Raw genomic sequence first — 15770 nt, forward strand, 5'->3', positions numbered from 1 at the left:
CCCAAGTTTGAAAATATTGATCTAATTTATTGCAGATTTTGAAATCCAAATGTATGCACAGTTCTTGGAAACATTGATTTGATATGGAAGCATTTTAATGCCAGAAGAAACTAGACACAAAGTATTACAACAAGGAGCATTCCTTTGATTGGTGCTCCGCTCCTGAGCTTTGTGTGGAATAGAGAGCAGAACAGAGGCTGATCAGAGTGACTGGAAAGGACCAGCTTTGTGGAAGCAGCAGAAGCTAAGCTCCCACTCTGCCTATAAAATCATGGAGATGTCACACACAGCAGTATTGATGGAGGGGGCAGAAAGGCTGGCATGGGAATGGTACAAAAGTGCCAGGTACCCTCCTTCCTTGCTGCTGTGATCTTGCTTAGTGATTTTAAATGGCAGTGTGCAGTCATTACCTCCTATATCAAGTGGCAGTAATTATTATTGATTGATATATTTTATTGTTCAGTTTGAAGGCAGCAGTTTACACCAGCTGGTGCTGAAGATCTGCAGAGGACATTTTATCCCAGTGTCTCCAAAGTATTCCTATGACCTGAGGATTTTAATTTCCCAACTGTTTAAAATATCTCCAAGAGATCGACCATCTATCAATTCCGTATTAAAGAAGCCCTTCTTGGAGAAGCGCATCACCAACTACTTGCCCCCTGAGGTGAGTTTCTTGTGCTGCTGTCTGCACTTTGACTCATCCTTATCCTTTTTTTTATTAGTCTACAAGTTTGGTTGATAAAGGTAATAGTATTGACATAATATGCTTAGACTTCTGCAAGGCATTTGACTTGGTACCTCATGACATCTTGATTAAAAAACTACACATTAAATGGATTAAAAACTAGCTAACTGATCGGTTTCAAAATGTAATTGTAAATGGGGAATCATCAGCATGGTCGGGGAAGGGGGAGGCTCAGCGGAGTGGAGTGAGTCCTGTAGGGTTTGGTTCTTGGCCCTATGCTATTAAACATTTTTATTAATGACTTGGAAGAGAACACAAAATCGTCACTGATAAAGTTTGCAGATGACACAAAAATTGGGGGTGGAGGTTAAAAAAAAAAGCAGATGACAGATCACTGATGCAGAGCAATCTAGATCGCTGGTAAGCAGGATGCAAACACACAGTATGAATTTTAATATCGCTAAATGTAAATGTATACATCTAGGAACAAAGAAATAGCCTGTACTTACACCATGGGAAACTCTTGTGATGGGCTGGATCACAGAAACCCCCTTGGGAGCTGCCACCTGATGTGCCAAGACTACTTGTGCCCCTGCTTTCCTGCCCAGTCAGCTTAGGACTTCAGTGCCCTTCCTGGTTTGAGCCAGACCCACTAGCCTGCTGCAAACCCAGACCCAGGTCTGAACCACGTCCCCTAACAGCTGTAGGCTTAACTGAAAGCAGCTTGCAGAGGTGTGCCTGTCTTTAACACTCAGATGCCCAACTCCCAATGGGGTCCAAACCCCAAATAAATCTGTTTTACCCTGTATAAAGGTTATACAGGGTAAACTCATAAATTGTTCGCCCTCTATAACACTGAAAGAGAGATATGCACAGCTATTTGCCGCCCCTCCAAGTATTAATACATACTCTGGGTTAATTAATAAGTAAAAAGTGATTTTATTAAATAGATGTAAGCAGTGTCAGGATGAGCTCCACCCTGACATCTGGTGGTGAGGTGTGGCAAGTTGTGGAAAAGAACTTCAGGGACTGAGCTCATTTGCATAGGCACACCCACCCCGCCTAGAATGAGGCCATAGCTGACCAAATGGTCACTTTAGCTGCTGTGGGATCACCAGTGTCTCTGTTATTGGGACAGGAAGAATAAATTGTTATTACCTGATTATGGGAACTGTGCTTGGAACTGTACTTGACCTTTTGTTATGATGGAGGGACTCACCATCAACTAAGCAGCAGTCGCTAGGCAAGGGTCATGGGTTCCAAAACTCTGTGAATTGAGAGAGGTTGGGGACAAGTATTAATACTTGGTGGCATGGGCCCCTTGGTGAGGGCCTTACATGCTAATTGTGCTTCCTCCTCTCTCCACTGTGGAATATCAGAGCTAATTTTGATTTCATTAGGAGTCTAGTTACAGGCTGCTGAGCTCACTTTGGGCTAATGGTACACCAGCACTGAGGCTCCCCTACTACAAGCTGAATTCACCAAAGAGCTGAAATCACTGAGCGTTGTGTTAAGTAGTGGGGGAGCCTGAAGATACATTGTGGAGCAGTTTGCGGGATGGCTGGAGTGCCTTGTGGACAGGCTGGTGGAGCAGTTCATAGGATGGCGGGAGCTGCTTGTGGGACGTGGAGCAGTTTGTGGACCGGCTGGTGGAGCAGTTTGTGGGACGGCGGGAGCTGCTTGTGGGCCGCAGAGTGGAGCGGAGCTGAGCAAAGCAGTTCGTGGGGTGGCAGGTGGAGCGGAGAGAAGTGGAGCGGAGCAAAGGCCTATGGAGCTGTGGGGCGGTCAGCTTCAGTTCATATAAGGCGCCTTTTATGATCTGAAGCTGACCGCCCCACAGCTCCATAGGCCTTTGCTCTGCTCCGCTTCGCTCCGCTCCACCAGCCAACCCAAGAACTACTTTGCTCAGCTCCGCTCCACTCTGCGGCCCACAAGCAGCTCCTACCGTCCCACGAACTGCTCCGCGTCCCACCAGCAGCTCCCGCCGTCGTATGAACTGCTCCACCAGCCTGTCCACAAAGCACTCCAGCCGTCCCGCAAACTGCTCCACAATATATCTTCAGGCTCCCCCACTACTTAACACAACGCTCAGTGATTTCAGCTCTTAGTCAGTTCAGCTCTTTGGTGAATTCAGCTTGTAGTAGGGGAGCCTCAGTGCTGGTGCACCATTAGCCCAAAGTGAGCTCAGCAACCTGTAACTAGACTCCTAATGAAATCAAAATTAGCTCTGATATTCCACAGTGGAGAGAGGAGGAAGTGCAATTAGCATGTAAAGCCCTCACCAAGGGGCCCATGCCACCAAGTATTAATACTTGTCCCCAACCTCTCTCAATTCACAGAGTTTTGGAACCCATGACCCTTGCCTAGCGATGGTCAGTCTGTCTGATCAAACTGAATACAGATAAAAACCTCACCAGTTCCAATAAACTCTCTTTTACAGACTAGCCTCCTTCTAGTCTGGGTCCAGCAAGCACTCACACCCCCTGTAGTTACTGTCCTTTGTTCCAGTTTCTTTCAGGCATCCTTGGGGGTGGAGAGGCTATCTCCTTAGCCAGCTGAAGACAAGATGGAGGGGTCTCTCACGGGCTTAAATAGACTTTCTCTTGTGGGTGAAGACCCCCTCCTCTCTCCTATGCAAAGTCTAGCTCCAGGATGGAGTTCTGGAGTCACCTGGGCAAGTCACATGTCCATGCATGAATCACAGTTTTTATAGACAGAAGCCATTGCCCACATGGCATCTTGAATGTCTCCAGGAAGACTTTTTATGTGGATTGGAGCATTCCAAGATGCATTGTTCCTTAAGTGCTTCTTGATTGGGCACTTAACTTTGTGAATTCCTTTCTCCAGGAACTGACCAAATGCTCTACCAAGGTTATTTAGAAATCAAGCCAGTACACAACCAGTATTCATAACTTCGAATACAAAAATGATACATGCATACAAATAGGATTAATAGATTCAGTAGATCATAACCTTTACATAGATATGTTACATGGCATATGTAGCATATAATATATTCCAGTTATGTCATATATTCTATGCATATTTCCATAAAGCCTTATGGGGGGCACTGTCACAACTCTATCATGGGAAACAATGACCTTGAAAAAGATTTGGGGGTTGTGGTGGATAATCAGCTGAATACTGAGCTCCCAGTGCAATGTTGTGGCCAAAAGGTCTAAGGCCATCATTGGATGTATATGGGAATCTTGAATAGCAGTTGAGGGGTTGTTTTACCTCTGTATTTGGCACTGTGCAACCTCTAATGGAATACTGTGTCCAGTTCTGGTGCTCACAGTTCAAGAAGGATGTTGATAAATTGGAGAGGGTTCAGAGAAGAGCCATGAGAATGATCAGAGGACTAGAAAACCTGATAGTGATACAGCTCCATGAGTCTGTCTGTTTTGCTTAACAAAGAGAAAGGTCAAGGGGTGACTTGATTACAGTCTATAAGTACCTACATGGGAAACAAATATTTAATAATGGGTTCTTCAATCTAGCAGAGAAAGGTATAGCACAATTCAGCTGGATGTTGAAGCGAGACAAATTCTGATGGGAAATAAGGTGTAAATTTGTTAACAGCAGAGTAATTAACCATTGGAACAACTTACACAGGGTCATGGTGGATTCTCCATCACTGACAACTTTTAAACTGATTGGCTGTTTTTCTAAAAGATATGCTCTAGGACAGGAGTTTTCAAACTTTTTCTTGCTGAGCCCCGCGCCACCCCCCTCTCCCCCGGCGACCATGCTATAAAAACTCCATGGCCCATCTGTGCCACAACTGGTTTTCTGCATATAAAAGCCAGGACTGGCATTAGGGGGTAGCAAGCAGGGCAACTGCCTGGGGCTCAGGGCCCAGAGCTTCAGCCCCATGCACTGGGCCTTTGGCTTTCTGCGCTGGGCCCCAGTGAGTCTAATGCTGGCCTTGCTTGGCGGCCCCCCCGAAATCTGCTTGTGGCCCCCCACTTGAGAACCACTGCTCAAGGAGTTATTTTGGGGGAGTTCTGTGGCCTATGTTGTACAGAAGATCAGACTAGATGATCACAAATAGAACCTTCTGGCCTTGAAATCTATGAATCTATTAAACAAGATGCAGCACAGACCGTTGTAACAGATACTTTTTGCTTATAGGTAATACAGGAAGAATTCAGCCACACTGTTATACATAAAAAAAGACCATCAGCACAGCCTGCAGCCAAGTTGGTGCAGGGTAAGTCTTGTTTTATGACAGAATAATAATAAAATACATACTTATTATTAATTAACGTTGGTTCTAAACTAATCTTAATACTATCCAGAAGTGAAGAAGCATGATAATTACTGGATGGACTTACCTTTTTCAGCAGTTTTTAATGTGACTTGCACATCAAGGGTTTGATTTAGCATCGCTAATATAGGGGCTGAGAACTTCACCAGCAGAGGCACTCCACCCTGGAGGGAGAGCAAGCATTGTTTATACCACTGTCCTACCCAGGTATTCCACCAGCGAAAGGCAACTTCCATTGAAATCCAGCTCACGATAGAAGCTCAGCTGGTGGAAGCTGCCATGGGGATGTGCTGAACCAGTGGTTTAAAATAACTTTTGTGGTTAAACTTAATATAATTTACAAAACTGAGGGACTGCTATCACTTGCAGCTACCTATAATTCAAGGCCACTGTTGGAACAAGTGTCCTTTCTTGGCTCTACCAAGGTACCACAGTCTTATCCTGCAAAACATATGCTATTGTAGTGCTGCACATTTCTGGGGCACAGACCACTATTTGTTTTACGTTACACAATGATTTTGTCATATGAACAAATGCCCTTTAAGGAGCACTCCTTTCTCACCACCCACAAGAAAAGTCAATAATAATAATTATTTAAAAAAACCAAACATACGTTTGGACTAATTAGTGCACATGCCTAAACTAACTGAACACATACTCTTTTTGCTGTAATCCTTGTTCTTCCTCAACTCATCCATTGCATCTGTCGTTAGAGTTTAAGGTTATCTGGGCAGGGTCATTGTGTTGCTATGTATTGTGCAAAGCAGTGAGCACACTTTTGTGTACTGTAAAAATAAATAATAATAATCTCGTTTGTACTTGTGGCACAAATACAATTTAATTCAGAGCTGAAAGTCATAGACATCTCAATAGTAACATGACAGGTACATTGTATTATTTTGTCAGCTGACAGCATTTTGCAAAATAACATAAATTAGATCAAAATATGAAAGACAACAATGTTGGATTTGTAATTGACACCCAGGGGTAAGTCAGGTATATATGCCTGATCTGTGTTCTGTGTTCTTCAGTATATCACAGATACTCCACAATGTTACTTATGGAAGAACAGAAGTAAATTAAAACAAATTTTCAGACATAGATATGGTTGGCTTCTTTTTTATTTGTTTTTTAACTTCTAGGAATTGTGGGTAACATTTTCAGGTGTTCCAGAGTGACTTAGGAGCCAAGTCCCATGTTCCAATGAGACTTAGGCACTGAGGAGCATACGTATCACTGACTTTCAATTAGATTGATGCTCCTTGGTGCCTAAATTATTTTTGGAAAAAGGGACTTGGCTCCTAAGTCACAGAAGCACTTTTGAAAATTTTATCCATAAGCTTGGGTCCTAGCTGCAATGAATCCCCCAGTCATGATACTCTTTGCAGCTGACAGTCCATACTCAGGAGAAACTTAGGACTATACTAACAGTCTACTTCCTTCTCACAAGGGCACCACCTCTCTTCATTAGTGTTGAGGTCTTTGCAGTGGCACTGACTGTGGGACTCAAATTGGAGTGGCTTACAGTCCTCATTTACCTGGGGCATATATAAATTGAATTCCTCATTTTGCAGCTCTTTTTTCTTATAGTTCTGAAGAACTATGTTGAAGTTTTGTCTGATGGTTAGAGGACATGACTGAGGGCCAGATTTACAAACGTATTTTGGGTCCTACAGGTGCAGCTAGGCACCTAGTGGGATTTACAGAAGTGCCTAAGCAGGTTAGGGGGCTAACTGCATTGAAATCTGGCCCTGGACCTCAAAACTACTACATTCTATTCTTGAATCTAATACTGAATCCCTGTGTAACCTTGGACAAATCTCTCTGTGCTTCAGTTTACTTATCTGTAAAATGAGTGAAAGAATACCTACCTCACAAGAGTGTTCTGAATCTTAATTAATTAATGCTTTCAAAAAGCTTTGGACTCTTTGGATGTAAGGCATGAGGTGAGGTGTACAGTATTATTATTATTATTAAGGTGGAATATAAAGGCCTTGTCTACATTACAAAGTTTTGTCGACAAAAGTGATGTTGACGCTCAAAAATTGGCATAATAGAAATCAGTATGTCATGTTCACACTTGCTCCATCGGCAGAGCGTGTCCGCAATTGGGGCACTATCATTGACAGTGTGAGCAATGCACTGTGGGGTACCTATCCCACAGTCCAGCTCAACACCTTCTGTCACTAGGTGTTGTGGGAAGGTGGAGTGGATTGGGTCACATCTTGGGACCGGGCTCAAAGTCCCGTGATACGTTGCTTTCTGTCTCAGCATTCCATGGGCTTCTGGCTTTCTTTCGCGGCATTTTTCAATGGCCCTTCTTTGCTGTGAACCCAGGCAACTTTGTGAGAAGGGATGGATCCTGCACTGCTTTCCTATGCTTTGATAACTGTCATTAAGACATCATGGATGGCAGTGCAGTTAATCGTGAAGTTCCTAACTGAAGAAGACTCCCAGTTTCCTGACATGCTGTGTGATATAGATAGGAGCAACTTTAGACTGCTTTTGGCATTCACAGAACAGCTGTAGAGGGCAGACCGTCACTTTTGGCCTCAGGAAACAAGCACTGAATGGTGGGATCGTATCGTCATGTAGGTGTGGGATGAAGAGCAGTGGCTACAGAACTTTCAGATGCAGAAAGCCACCTTCCTGGAACTGTGTATGGAGCTCGCCCCAGCACTGTGGCGCAAGGACATGAGAATAAAAGCTGCCCTATTGGTAGAGAAGTGTGTGGAAATTGCTATGTGGAAGCTGATGACTCCAGACTATCGGTCAGTCGCAAATCAATTTGGAGTCAGGAAGTCAACCGTTGGGGCTGCATTAATGCAAGTGTGCAGGGCAATTAATCGCATCCTGCTACGAAGGACTGTAACTCTGGGAAATGTGTGCTGGCTGAGTTGGGGGGGCATGGAAAAAGAGTTCTGAATGTGCTGCAGGGGAGGCCAAGCATGGATCTGCTTAGTCTTCAGCATTATTAAGGACTTCAGCATCTGCGTTTGCTCCTCCATGACTTTAATCATCCGCTCAGTAGCGTCCTTAACAAACTCCTGATTTTATTTTCTGTTCTGCGTTTCGGCTTCCCTTTGCTCTTTGCATTCCCTTTTCTCTGCATTGGAGCACCGCAGTACCTCCCAGAACACATCATCTTTGCTCCATCTTTAATGCTTTCTTATCTGGCAGATTTCAGAGTAACAGCCGTGTTAGTCTGTATTCGCAAAAAGAAAAGGAGTACTTGTGGCACCTTAGAGACTAACCAATTTATTAGAGCATAAGCTTTCGTGAGCTACAGCTCACTTCCTCAGATGCATATTCCTCAGATGCAGTTTCCATGATATGCATCTGAGGAAGTGAGCTGTAGCTCACGAAAGCTTATGCTCTAATAAATTGGTTAGTCTCTAAGGTGCCACAAGTACTCCTTTTCTTTTTATCTGGCAGAGACACTCATCCGGGGTGTGTGGGGTGTTCCTGAAGGCCAAATCTGCTGAAGCAGAAGGAACAATGCACAGAAGCATGATTGTTAAATTCACGCACAGATTTGAAACATTTCAGTTAAATATACCTTTTGTAACATAACAATCACTTTCTCATTGACCCTTGGCAAGCACATATCTTTGTGAACACCCAAAGCATGCTGAGTGTTGGCTGGGTGGGTGAGTGCTCTACATGGCGAAAAGAGCACTCACTCTGCAAGGGTTGTGGTGCAGCCAACTAGGGAAAACATCCTAAAATTCTCCCACACTTTTCCACATTGTAGCTGATATCTCACTGCTGAGGGTAAGCAGGGAAATGAGGGTACATCTACTACATGCTTGTGGCTTCCGCCCTGGTCCCTATGCTGCTCGCCTGTGTGCCGCTTTGGTCCTTGCACAAGTGATTGCTGAATGGCATGGGAAAGTTTTCTACAATGGGGGAAGGATCAAAGCAGCTCTGCCAAGGAACCTTAGGCAGAGGATTACCAAGTACCTCCAGGAAACTTTCCTGGAGATCTCTCTGGAGGATTCCTGTGAGATCTCGGCATGGATCAACACCTTGTTCCCCTGTACTGATTAGCTACACAGGGAAATGTCCAGCTCACAGAAACACAGCCAGCCATGTACATTTCTGTACCCTGAACCCACTTCTGAGCTACACAAACCAGAGCCACTTACCAGGCATCTCCTCTCCTGCTTCTTGCTCACCGGAGAGCAACTGCTAAGACTGGCTAGACACCTCTGGAGTGATGAACAGTTCCTGGCTGCCTGGCCCACTGGGCAACCCTGCTGGGAGCTCCGCATTGTCGTCTAACTCCACCTCTTCATCAACAATGTCATCCTCCGGGTTAGGCCCTCTTTCCGCTGCCTCCAGGCCTGCTGAAGTATCCATGGGGCTCTTGGCGATGGAGGTGGGGTCGCCACCGAGGATAGCGTCCAGCTCCTTATAGAACGGGCAGGTCTTAGATGCAGCACCGGAGTGATGGTTTGCCTCCCTCGCCTTGTGGTACGCCTGCCTCAGTGTCTTTGTCTTTGCTCTGCACTGCAGCGTGTCCCAATTATAGCCCTTTTCTCACAAGCCTCGAGCAATCTGCCCTTAGGTATCCAGATTCCTATGGCTCAAGTGCAGCTGGGACTGCACAGCCTCCTCTCCCCATATACTGTGCAGATCATAGAATCATAGGACTGGAAGGGACCTCGAGAGGTCATCTGGTCTAGTCCCCTACACTCATGGCAAGACTAAGTATAAGATCCAGCAGCTCCGCAGTGGTCCAAGCAGGAGAGCGTTTGCTGCGATAACCTGCCATGGTCATCTGAGAAGATGTGATAAGACCTTCCAATGCCAAGCAAACAGGAAATGGAGTTTCAAAAATTCCCGGAACTTCTAAGGGGGAGGGGCGGATAGTTGTTTACCTGGCTGCGAGCCAGTGGAGTTCAAACTGCATTGTGGGACATCTTCTGGAGGCCAAATAAAGTGATTAAAATCAAGCGTCATGTTTACACTGGCACTTTGTCAACAAAAATTTTGATCAAAAAGGCTTATGTCTCTCGTCAGGGTGGTTTTATTTTGTCACCAAAACAGGGCATTTTTGCTGCCAAAAGTTGCATCACAGTGTACACATTCACTGTTTTGTCGACAAAACTTTGTAGTGTAGACAAGGCCAAAGGGATATGTATTAGACAGTTCAGTGTGTATTAGACATATGCACTTTATTACAATTTATAATTATTATGTAATAAGAACAATAGGAATAATTACCATTACAATTATATTTTTTTATTGTTAAATAAGTTCCTAAACTTCAAAAAGTGAGAATCCAGGACCATCATCCTCCAAGATCCAGGATGGTGGCACCTGTCAAGAAACAGGAATTATTACATAGTAATGAATGGAAACCTCCTTCAAGAGTCCAGCAACCTATTGCCCAGGTACTGTGACTACAAGACTTACAGAGCTTTATTCCTTTCTGAAATGTAGTCAGGTTGAAATGGAAGAAATCTGCTTTTTAAAAGACTATTTTGGATTATTGGCAGGAGTGCATTTCAAAGTATTTGGCAATGGAGGCAATGAAACTGAGTCTTTTCCCATTTGAAGGATATAAGGCTTAATTCTGCTCTCAGTTATACTGGTGTAAATCCAGAGCAATTCAACGGACATAGTGAAGTTGCTCCAAGTTTGCACGGGCATAACTGAGAGCAGAATTCGGAGCACGGTGTTTTTCTTATTTAGGCAAAGTTACAATATAATTAGGGCCCTACCAAATTAACAGTCATGAAAAATGCATCACTGACCCAGAAATCTGGTCTCCCACCGTGAACTCTGGTCTTTTGTGTGATTTTACCCTATACGATACAGATTTCATGGGGGAGAGCAGTGTTTCTCAAATGGGGGTTCTGACCCAAAGGGAGTTGCAGGGGGGCTGTGGTATTGCCACCCTTACTTCTGCACTGCCTTCAGAGCGGGGTGGCTGGAGAGCATTGGCTGCTGACTGAGGGACCAGCTCTGCAGGCAGCAGTGCAGAAGTAAGGGTGGCAATAGCATCACATGCCATCCTTACTTCTGCGCTGCTGCTGGCGACGGCTCTGCCTTCAGAGCAGGGCTCTTGGCCAGCAGCTGCTACTCTCCAGCTGCCAAGCTCTGAAGTCAGTACTGCTGCCAGCAGCAGTGCAGAAGTAAGGGTAGCATTACCGCAGGCTCCCCCCCCACACACACAATAACCTTTGCGATCCCCCCACAACTCTTTTTTGGGTCAGGACCCCTACAATTACAACACTGTGATATTTCAGATTTAAATAGCTGAAATAATGAAATTTACAATTTTTTAAATCCTATGACTGAAATTGGTAGGGCCCTAAATATAATGTTAACATATTATGTAACTATATAATACATTATGTTACTTATTTAGGATCAGGTTAATATTCAGACAACCTGGCTAAATATTCTGGCTTGTCAGTTGAGGAACCCTCCTCTTCTGAGTACGCTAGAAAAAGTGACCAATTTCTAAGTACAGTACCTATCCTCTTCCTGGCACTTCTCTTGTGTACGTACTTGTGTTTTTCCACTACAAGGACAATCCATATTTTACCATTCCACAATTCCATAGAAGGGGAAGGCATGCCACATTTTTCCAATAAAGTTCAATACAAAGTCTAACTGTTAAAAATAAAAAAAGAAAATAATTTGGTCTGTTTAAAATGTAGCTCCTTTCCAGAGCATTAAGTAAGCCTGTCAAGGGATCTCTAGGAAGCTGGCTTTTTGTCATGAGATTAATCTTTTTAATAATGTATTCCTTAAACTGTCTAATTCCTGGACAAAAGCACTACATGTGCAAATATGTTTCGCTTTCCCTGCAGCCTCCCTATTAGCAAAACTATGATGGATCTAAACTGGAGTCATATGCCATTTATAGAGTAATTTATATTTGTTAAAAAATCTTTGAGCTATACAAATTGAAGATGTATATCCCCTTTCTCAATTTCTTTGTCCAAATCCCTCTCCCATCTTTTCATCTGGGTTGTTTTCTTATCAGCATCTTTTTCTATCAAAATTGTATATATCTTAGAAATTAAACCTTTTGTTCCACCTTGCTCCTGGGTAACTCCTGAAATGTAGTTAAAGGTGCAGATAGAGCTGCCTCATATCCAAGTTTCACAATAAAATGTGTCATAATAAGCCAGCCCAGGAATTCATTCAGGGCTTCAGAGCAATGTGAATAAAATGTATTACAGTGGCTCTAATGTGTCTAGTTTATAGGCAAAAAGAACTGTTGGCTGACTCACAATGAGGAGAGCCTCTGAATAAGGAGAGTTGAAGTAATGGGTAGACAGGAAAGGACTGCAGTAAGAAACATGTGCTTCAAGAAGCCTCTAGATGAGGTGTGAAAAGGTTAGGGGAAGTTGTCCTAGTGTAGACAGCTAGTATTATCACCTAACTGAGAATGGGGAGTGGGAATGGAACTTGCCTTAAAAATGTGACTAGTGCAGAGGATAAAATCTAGCATCCAGCTTATCATGTCTTGGGTTAAGAATGATCATTCATTACCTTTGAAATTTCATCCTGTTATATGTATTTTCAGCATTGGCGCTCCAGATTTAAGATGGCAGAAAGGCCAGAAGCTGCCAGAGTACATGGACATTATGGTAATTACTATGATAAACTTGACAACTTGCAGAAGAGACTTTATGTACAAGATGACCTTTCTCACATCAACCAAAGAGTCGAGGAATATTATAAACAGAAAGGACAAGTTGCACCACCCCCACCTGAGTGGTAAGCCTTTTCCCTCAATTTAATTACTGAAGAATCACCAATATCTTGACTCCTCAATCTTTTTGATCATGTAGCAATGTTGAGCTGTAGAAGTAGTCACGCATTCTGTGTTGTTCCTTTCCTGCTCAGCTTTTGATGTAGTTCTTGTATTACATATGATTCAACAAGAAAAAATGAAATGCCCATTTCTATCTACTCAATTCAACCTAGAGATTCACTTCTGAATGTATTTTCATGACATTTGAAACTGTTCATTGTAGAAACTTGTCCAAGATCTCCGTGCAGCTCCCAGTCCAAATATTGTGGGAGAAATAAAACTACCCTTATCTGGACATGTGCTTTTTAATTGGTAAAGGCTGTTCTTCCCCTCTGTCCTGCCACCCCTACCTCAAATGCTCAGAAGGCTCTAAACCCAGCAGAACCAATGCAGTTCTCTTGCCTGGAGATTGGGGTTAGGGTAGGCCACAGAGAGATTTCCTTCTGCAGAGCTTATACTATAGCTTCCATGGAAAGGTTCCTTTCTCCTGCAAGTTTATAAACTTCACAGCCTTCCTCATTCAGGCCCCACAGTGGGAAGCGTTCTCCTATTTCTGAGGCTGCCTGTCCATTAGTCACAAATGGATGGGTTCAAGAAGCATTGCATAAGGTAGACCAGGTTAAGGATTCAGGGATGCCAGATTTAAATAGTGACTTGTTTTGGAGGCTTCAGTTAAGGTAGGCTGGGTCATAAGGTTTTGGTCAAGGAAGGCAGGGTTGGGGATATCTCAGTTAAGGATGACTGAATTTGGGATACCCGGTTTAAGGATGATTAAATTCAGGATGTTAAGGACAAAATAAGTTGAGCCTGGTTCTTTGAATGACAGTAGCATTCAGAAGGCATGATGCCAAATAACTGAGGACCAAGGAACCTACAAGTGACTGCTGATGGTTTTGCAACTAAAAAAGAAGAAGAAATTCTATGAAAACCCCCTGCTAATATAAAATGAGAGTGTTACAGGCACACAGAAGTCAGAAAATGAAACATTTTGGATTGAACATGGAACTTTTAACTCTTGGTTCTTGTGTGAATGTATTACAAACCAGTATTGTTTTTAATAACATGTTCATATACTATTTCTCAAACTTCAGAAGATTGGTATAATTGATGGAGGGGGGAGGGCAAGGGACAGCGGTCAAGTGAATATATGGTTACTCAATGGTACATTCTTTATACATTTAGCACAGTATAGGTAGAATTCAGGAAGTAACTTCTGGTAAACAAATACATTTCTGGGTGTGTGTATATATAGGGAGCTTCCATGTTCATATAATTTGCTGAAAGTTGTAAACAAAAATACCATAGTTGAATGTCATTGTGTTCTGTCAGGCCCGCAGAGTATCTTCAAAGACAGCTCGAAGCCCAGCAGTACAAGATGAAAGTGGAAAAGCAGTTGGTAAATATAAACTGAATTATAGAATACAATCACTAAAGTGGAAATGAGTGACAGTCCAGAAAATGAACCTGGTCTTTCTCACATCAAAATATAGTGCTGACAAATAGGGAACTCTGCTGTAATGTTTTAATTGATGTACTCCGCAATTTTCTTCTCAAGGTTTTACTTTTTATTGTAAGAAAAACCTCCTAATGCGAAATACCATTGTAACTATTTCTTCCAGAATTATGTACTGTACTTATGTCACTTTTGACTGCAGTGTGTGTGTGGGGGGAAGTCAGAAGAGAAAATCTCTAAATGGAAATTCCTTTGCTCTGGAAATGATCTTCTGCATATCAACAGGGACTGCGACCATCCTCTGCTGACCCACATCATAACCAGATCAAGAAGCAGGAAGTGATGGAAGAGCAGCTCAAAGACCATCAGAGGGATCTGGCTAGAAGGAATGAAATGAAAGAAGAGGTATAAGACATGTTCATCTTAGTTGGCCAGAGCCATTTTATTTTACTAATTGGCAAGTATACATTCCATTTGTCAAAAACGATACTCTTTCTCCTGTCCACAAGTACAGTATTAGGTGGATTCATATGTGGGTTGTATAGCACTGCCACCACCTGGTAAGGTCCTGGTACAAGAAGCTGATTTGAGTAACAATAAGAAAGAGCACAGTCCTGATTTTGATCTCACTTCCTTTGAAGTCAGTAGAATTACATTGTTGTAAAAACAGCGTGAGAGGAGAATGAGTCCCCATGTGCACAAACCAAAAAATGTATTATTCTCTTAGTTTTTGTTCCCAGTTTCACACTTCACTACCACATTTAGAGGTGCTACTTACGCGATGTATTGTTATCAATGGAGGTTACTTATATTTTTTATATAAACTGTACTTGATTCTATGATGCTTTTGTATGATTGATAAAATAGTAATAATATTTATTTCTCATATGGATACACAAAAATTACATGCTAATGTATTTAGTTAATAATAAACTGATTTATTAAAATAAATGTAACTACAATAAAATATTATTAAGGTAGAATCAATGTTACTATGTATAGTTACACAGATAATTTGGATGTCCATGTATTATTTTTTCTTAACCAGTGTTGTTTCTAAGGGAAACTGCATGCACGATATTCTAAACTTGGTGCTGTTTAACAGGAATACCTGAAACAATTACAGAAAATTCGGCAACAGTACCACAGTGATGTAAAAGAACTTAGATTCAAAGCAGGAGCACTGCAGGTAACAGCTCCCCCCTGCACAGTTCCAGAAGTGTTCATTTAAAGCCAATATCCAATTTACCCAGTAACTGAAACAAGCATTTTGTAAATATATCCTTTAGGAGAAACCGCAAATAAAAGACAAAACCTATCTTGTGAAACAAGGGAATGCTGGGTGCCAACCCAATCCAAAAGATACTCCTGGAAGAAGAGAAGAACCAGTCCAGGTACCAACACTGTATAATAGAGTTTGAACACATTACCACAAACTAACTAAAGTACAATTAAGTTAATGTGATCCTACATACCTCTAGTCTATTTCTCTGAGAACTCTGAGAAGTAATAGTCAAGGAAATAAGGAACACATGAAAAATAACTTACATCTGATAGAGTCACTTTTTACTGCATGTGAGAT

General features: G+C 42.6%; 1 protein-coding gene across 1 annotated transcript in view; it reads left to right on the forward strand.

Moving 5' to 3' along the window:
• The window catches only part of NEK5 (NIMA related kinase 5), a 56112-nt gene that overhangs the window by 14645 nt on the left and 25697 nt on the right, over positions 1–15770 (forward strand). Inside the window, exons 9-16 of the mRNA XM_084637506.1 lie at positions 464–664; positions 4820–4898; positions 10218–10354; positions 12505–12698; positions 14065–14131; positions 14474–14593; positions 15294–15377; positions 15478–15582. Coding sequence (XP_084493632.1) covers positions 464–664; positions 4820–4898; positions 10218–10354; positions 12505–12698; positions 14065–14131; positions 14474–14593; positions 15294–15377; positions 15478–15582 — 987 coding nt within the window. The remainder of the gene's footprint in view (positions 1–463; positions 665–4819; positions 4899–10217; positions 10355–12504; positions 12699–14064; positions 14132–14473; positions 14594–15293; positions 15378–15477; positions 15583–15770) is intronic.

This window comes from Lepidochelys olivacea (assembly GCF_965140295.1).
Source record: "Lepidochelys olivacea isolate rLepOli2 genome assembly, chromosome: 1".
NCBI lineage: Eukaryota > Metazoa > Chordata > Testudines > Cheloniidae > Lepidochelys > Lepidochelys olivacea.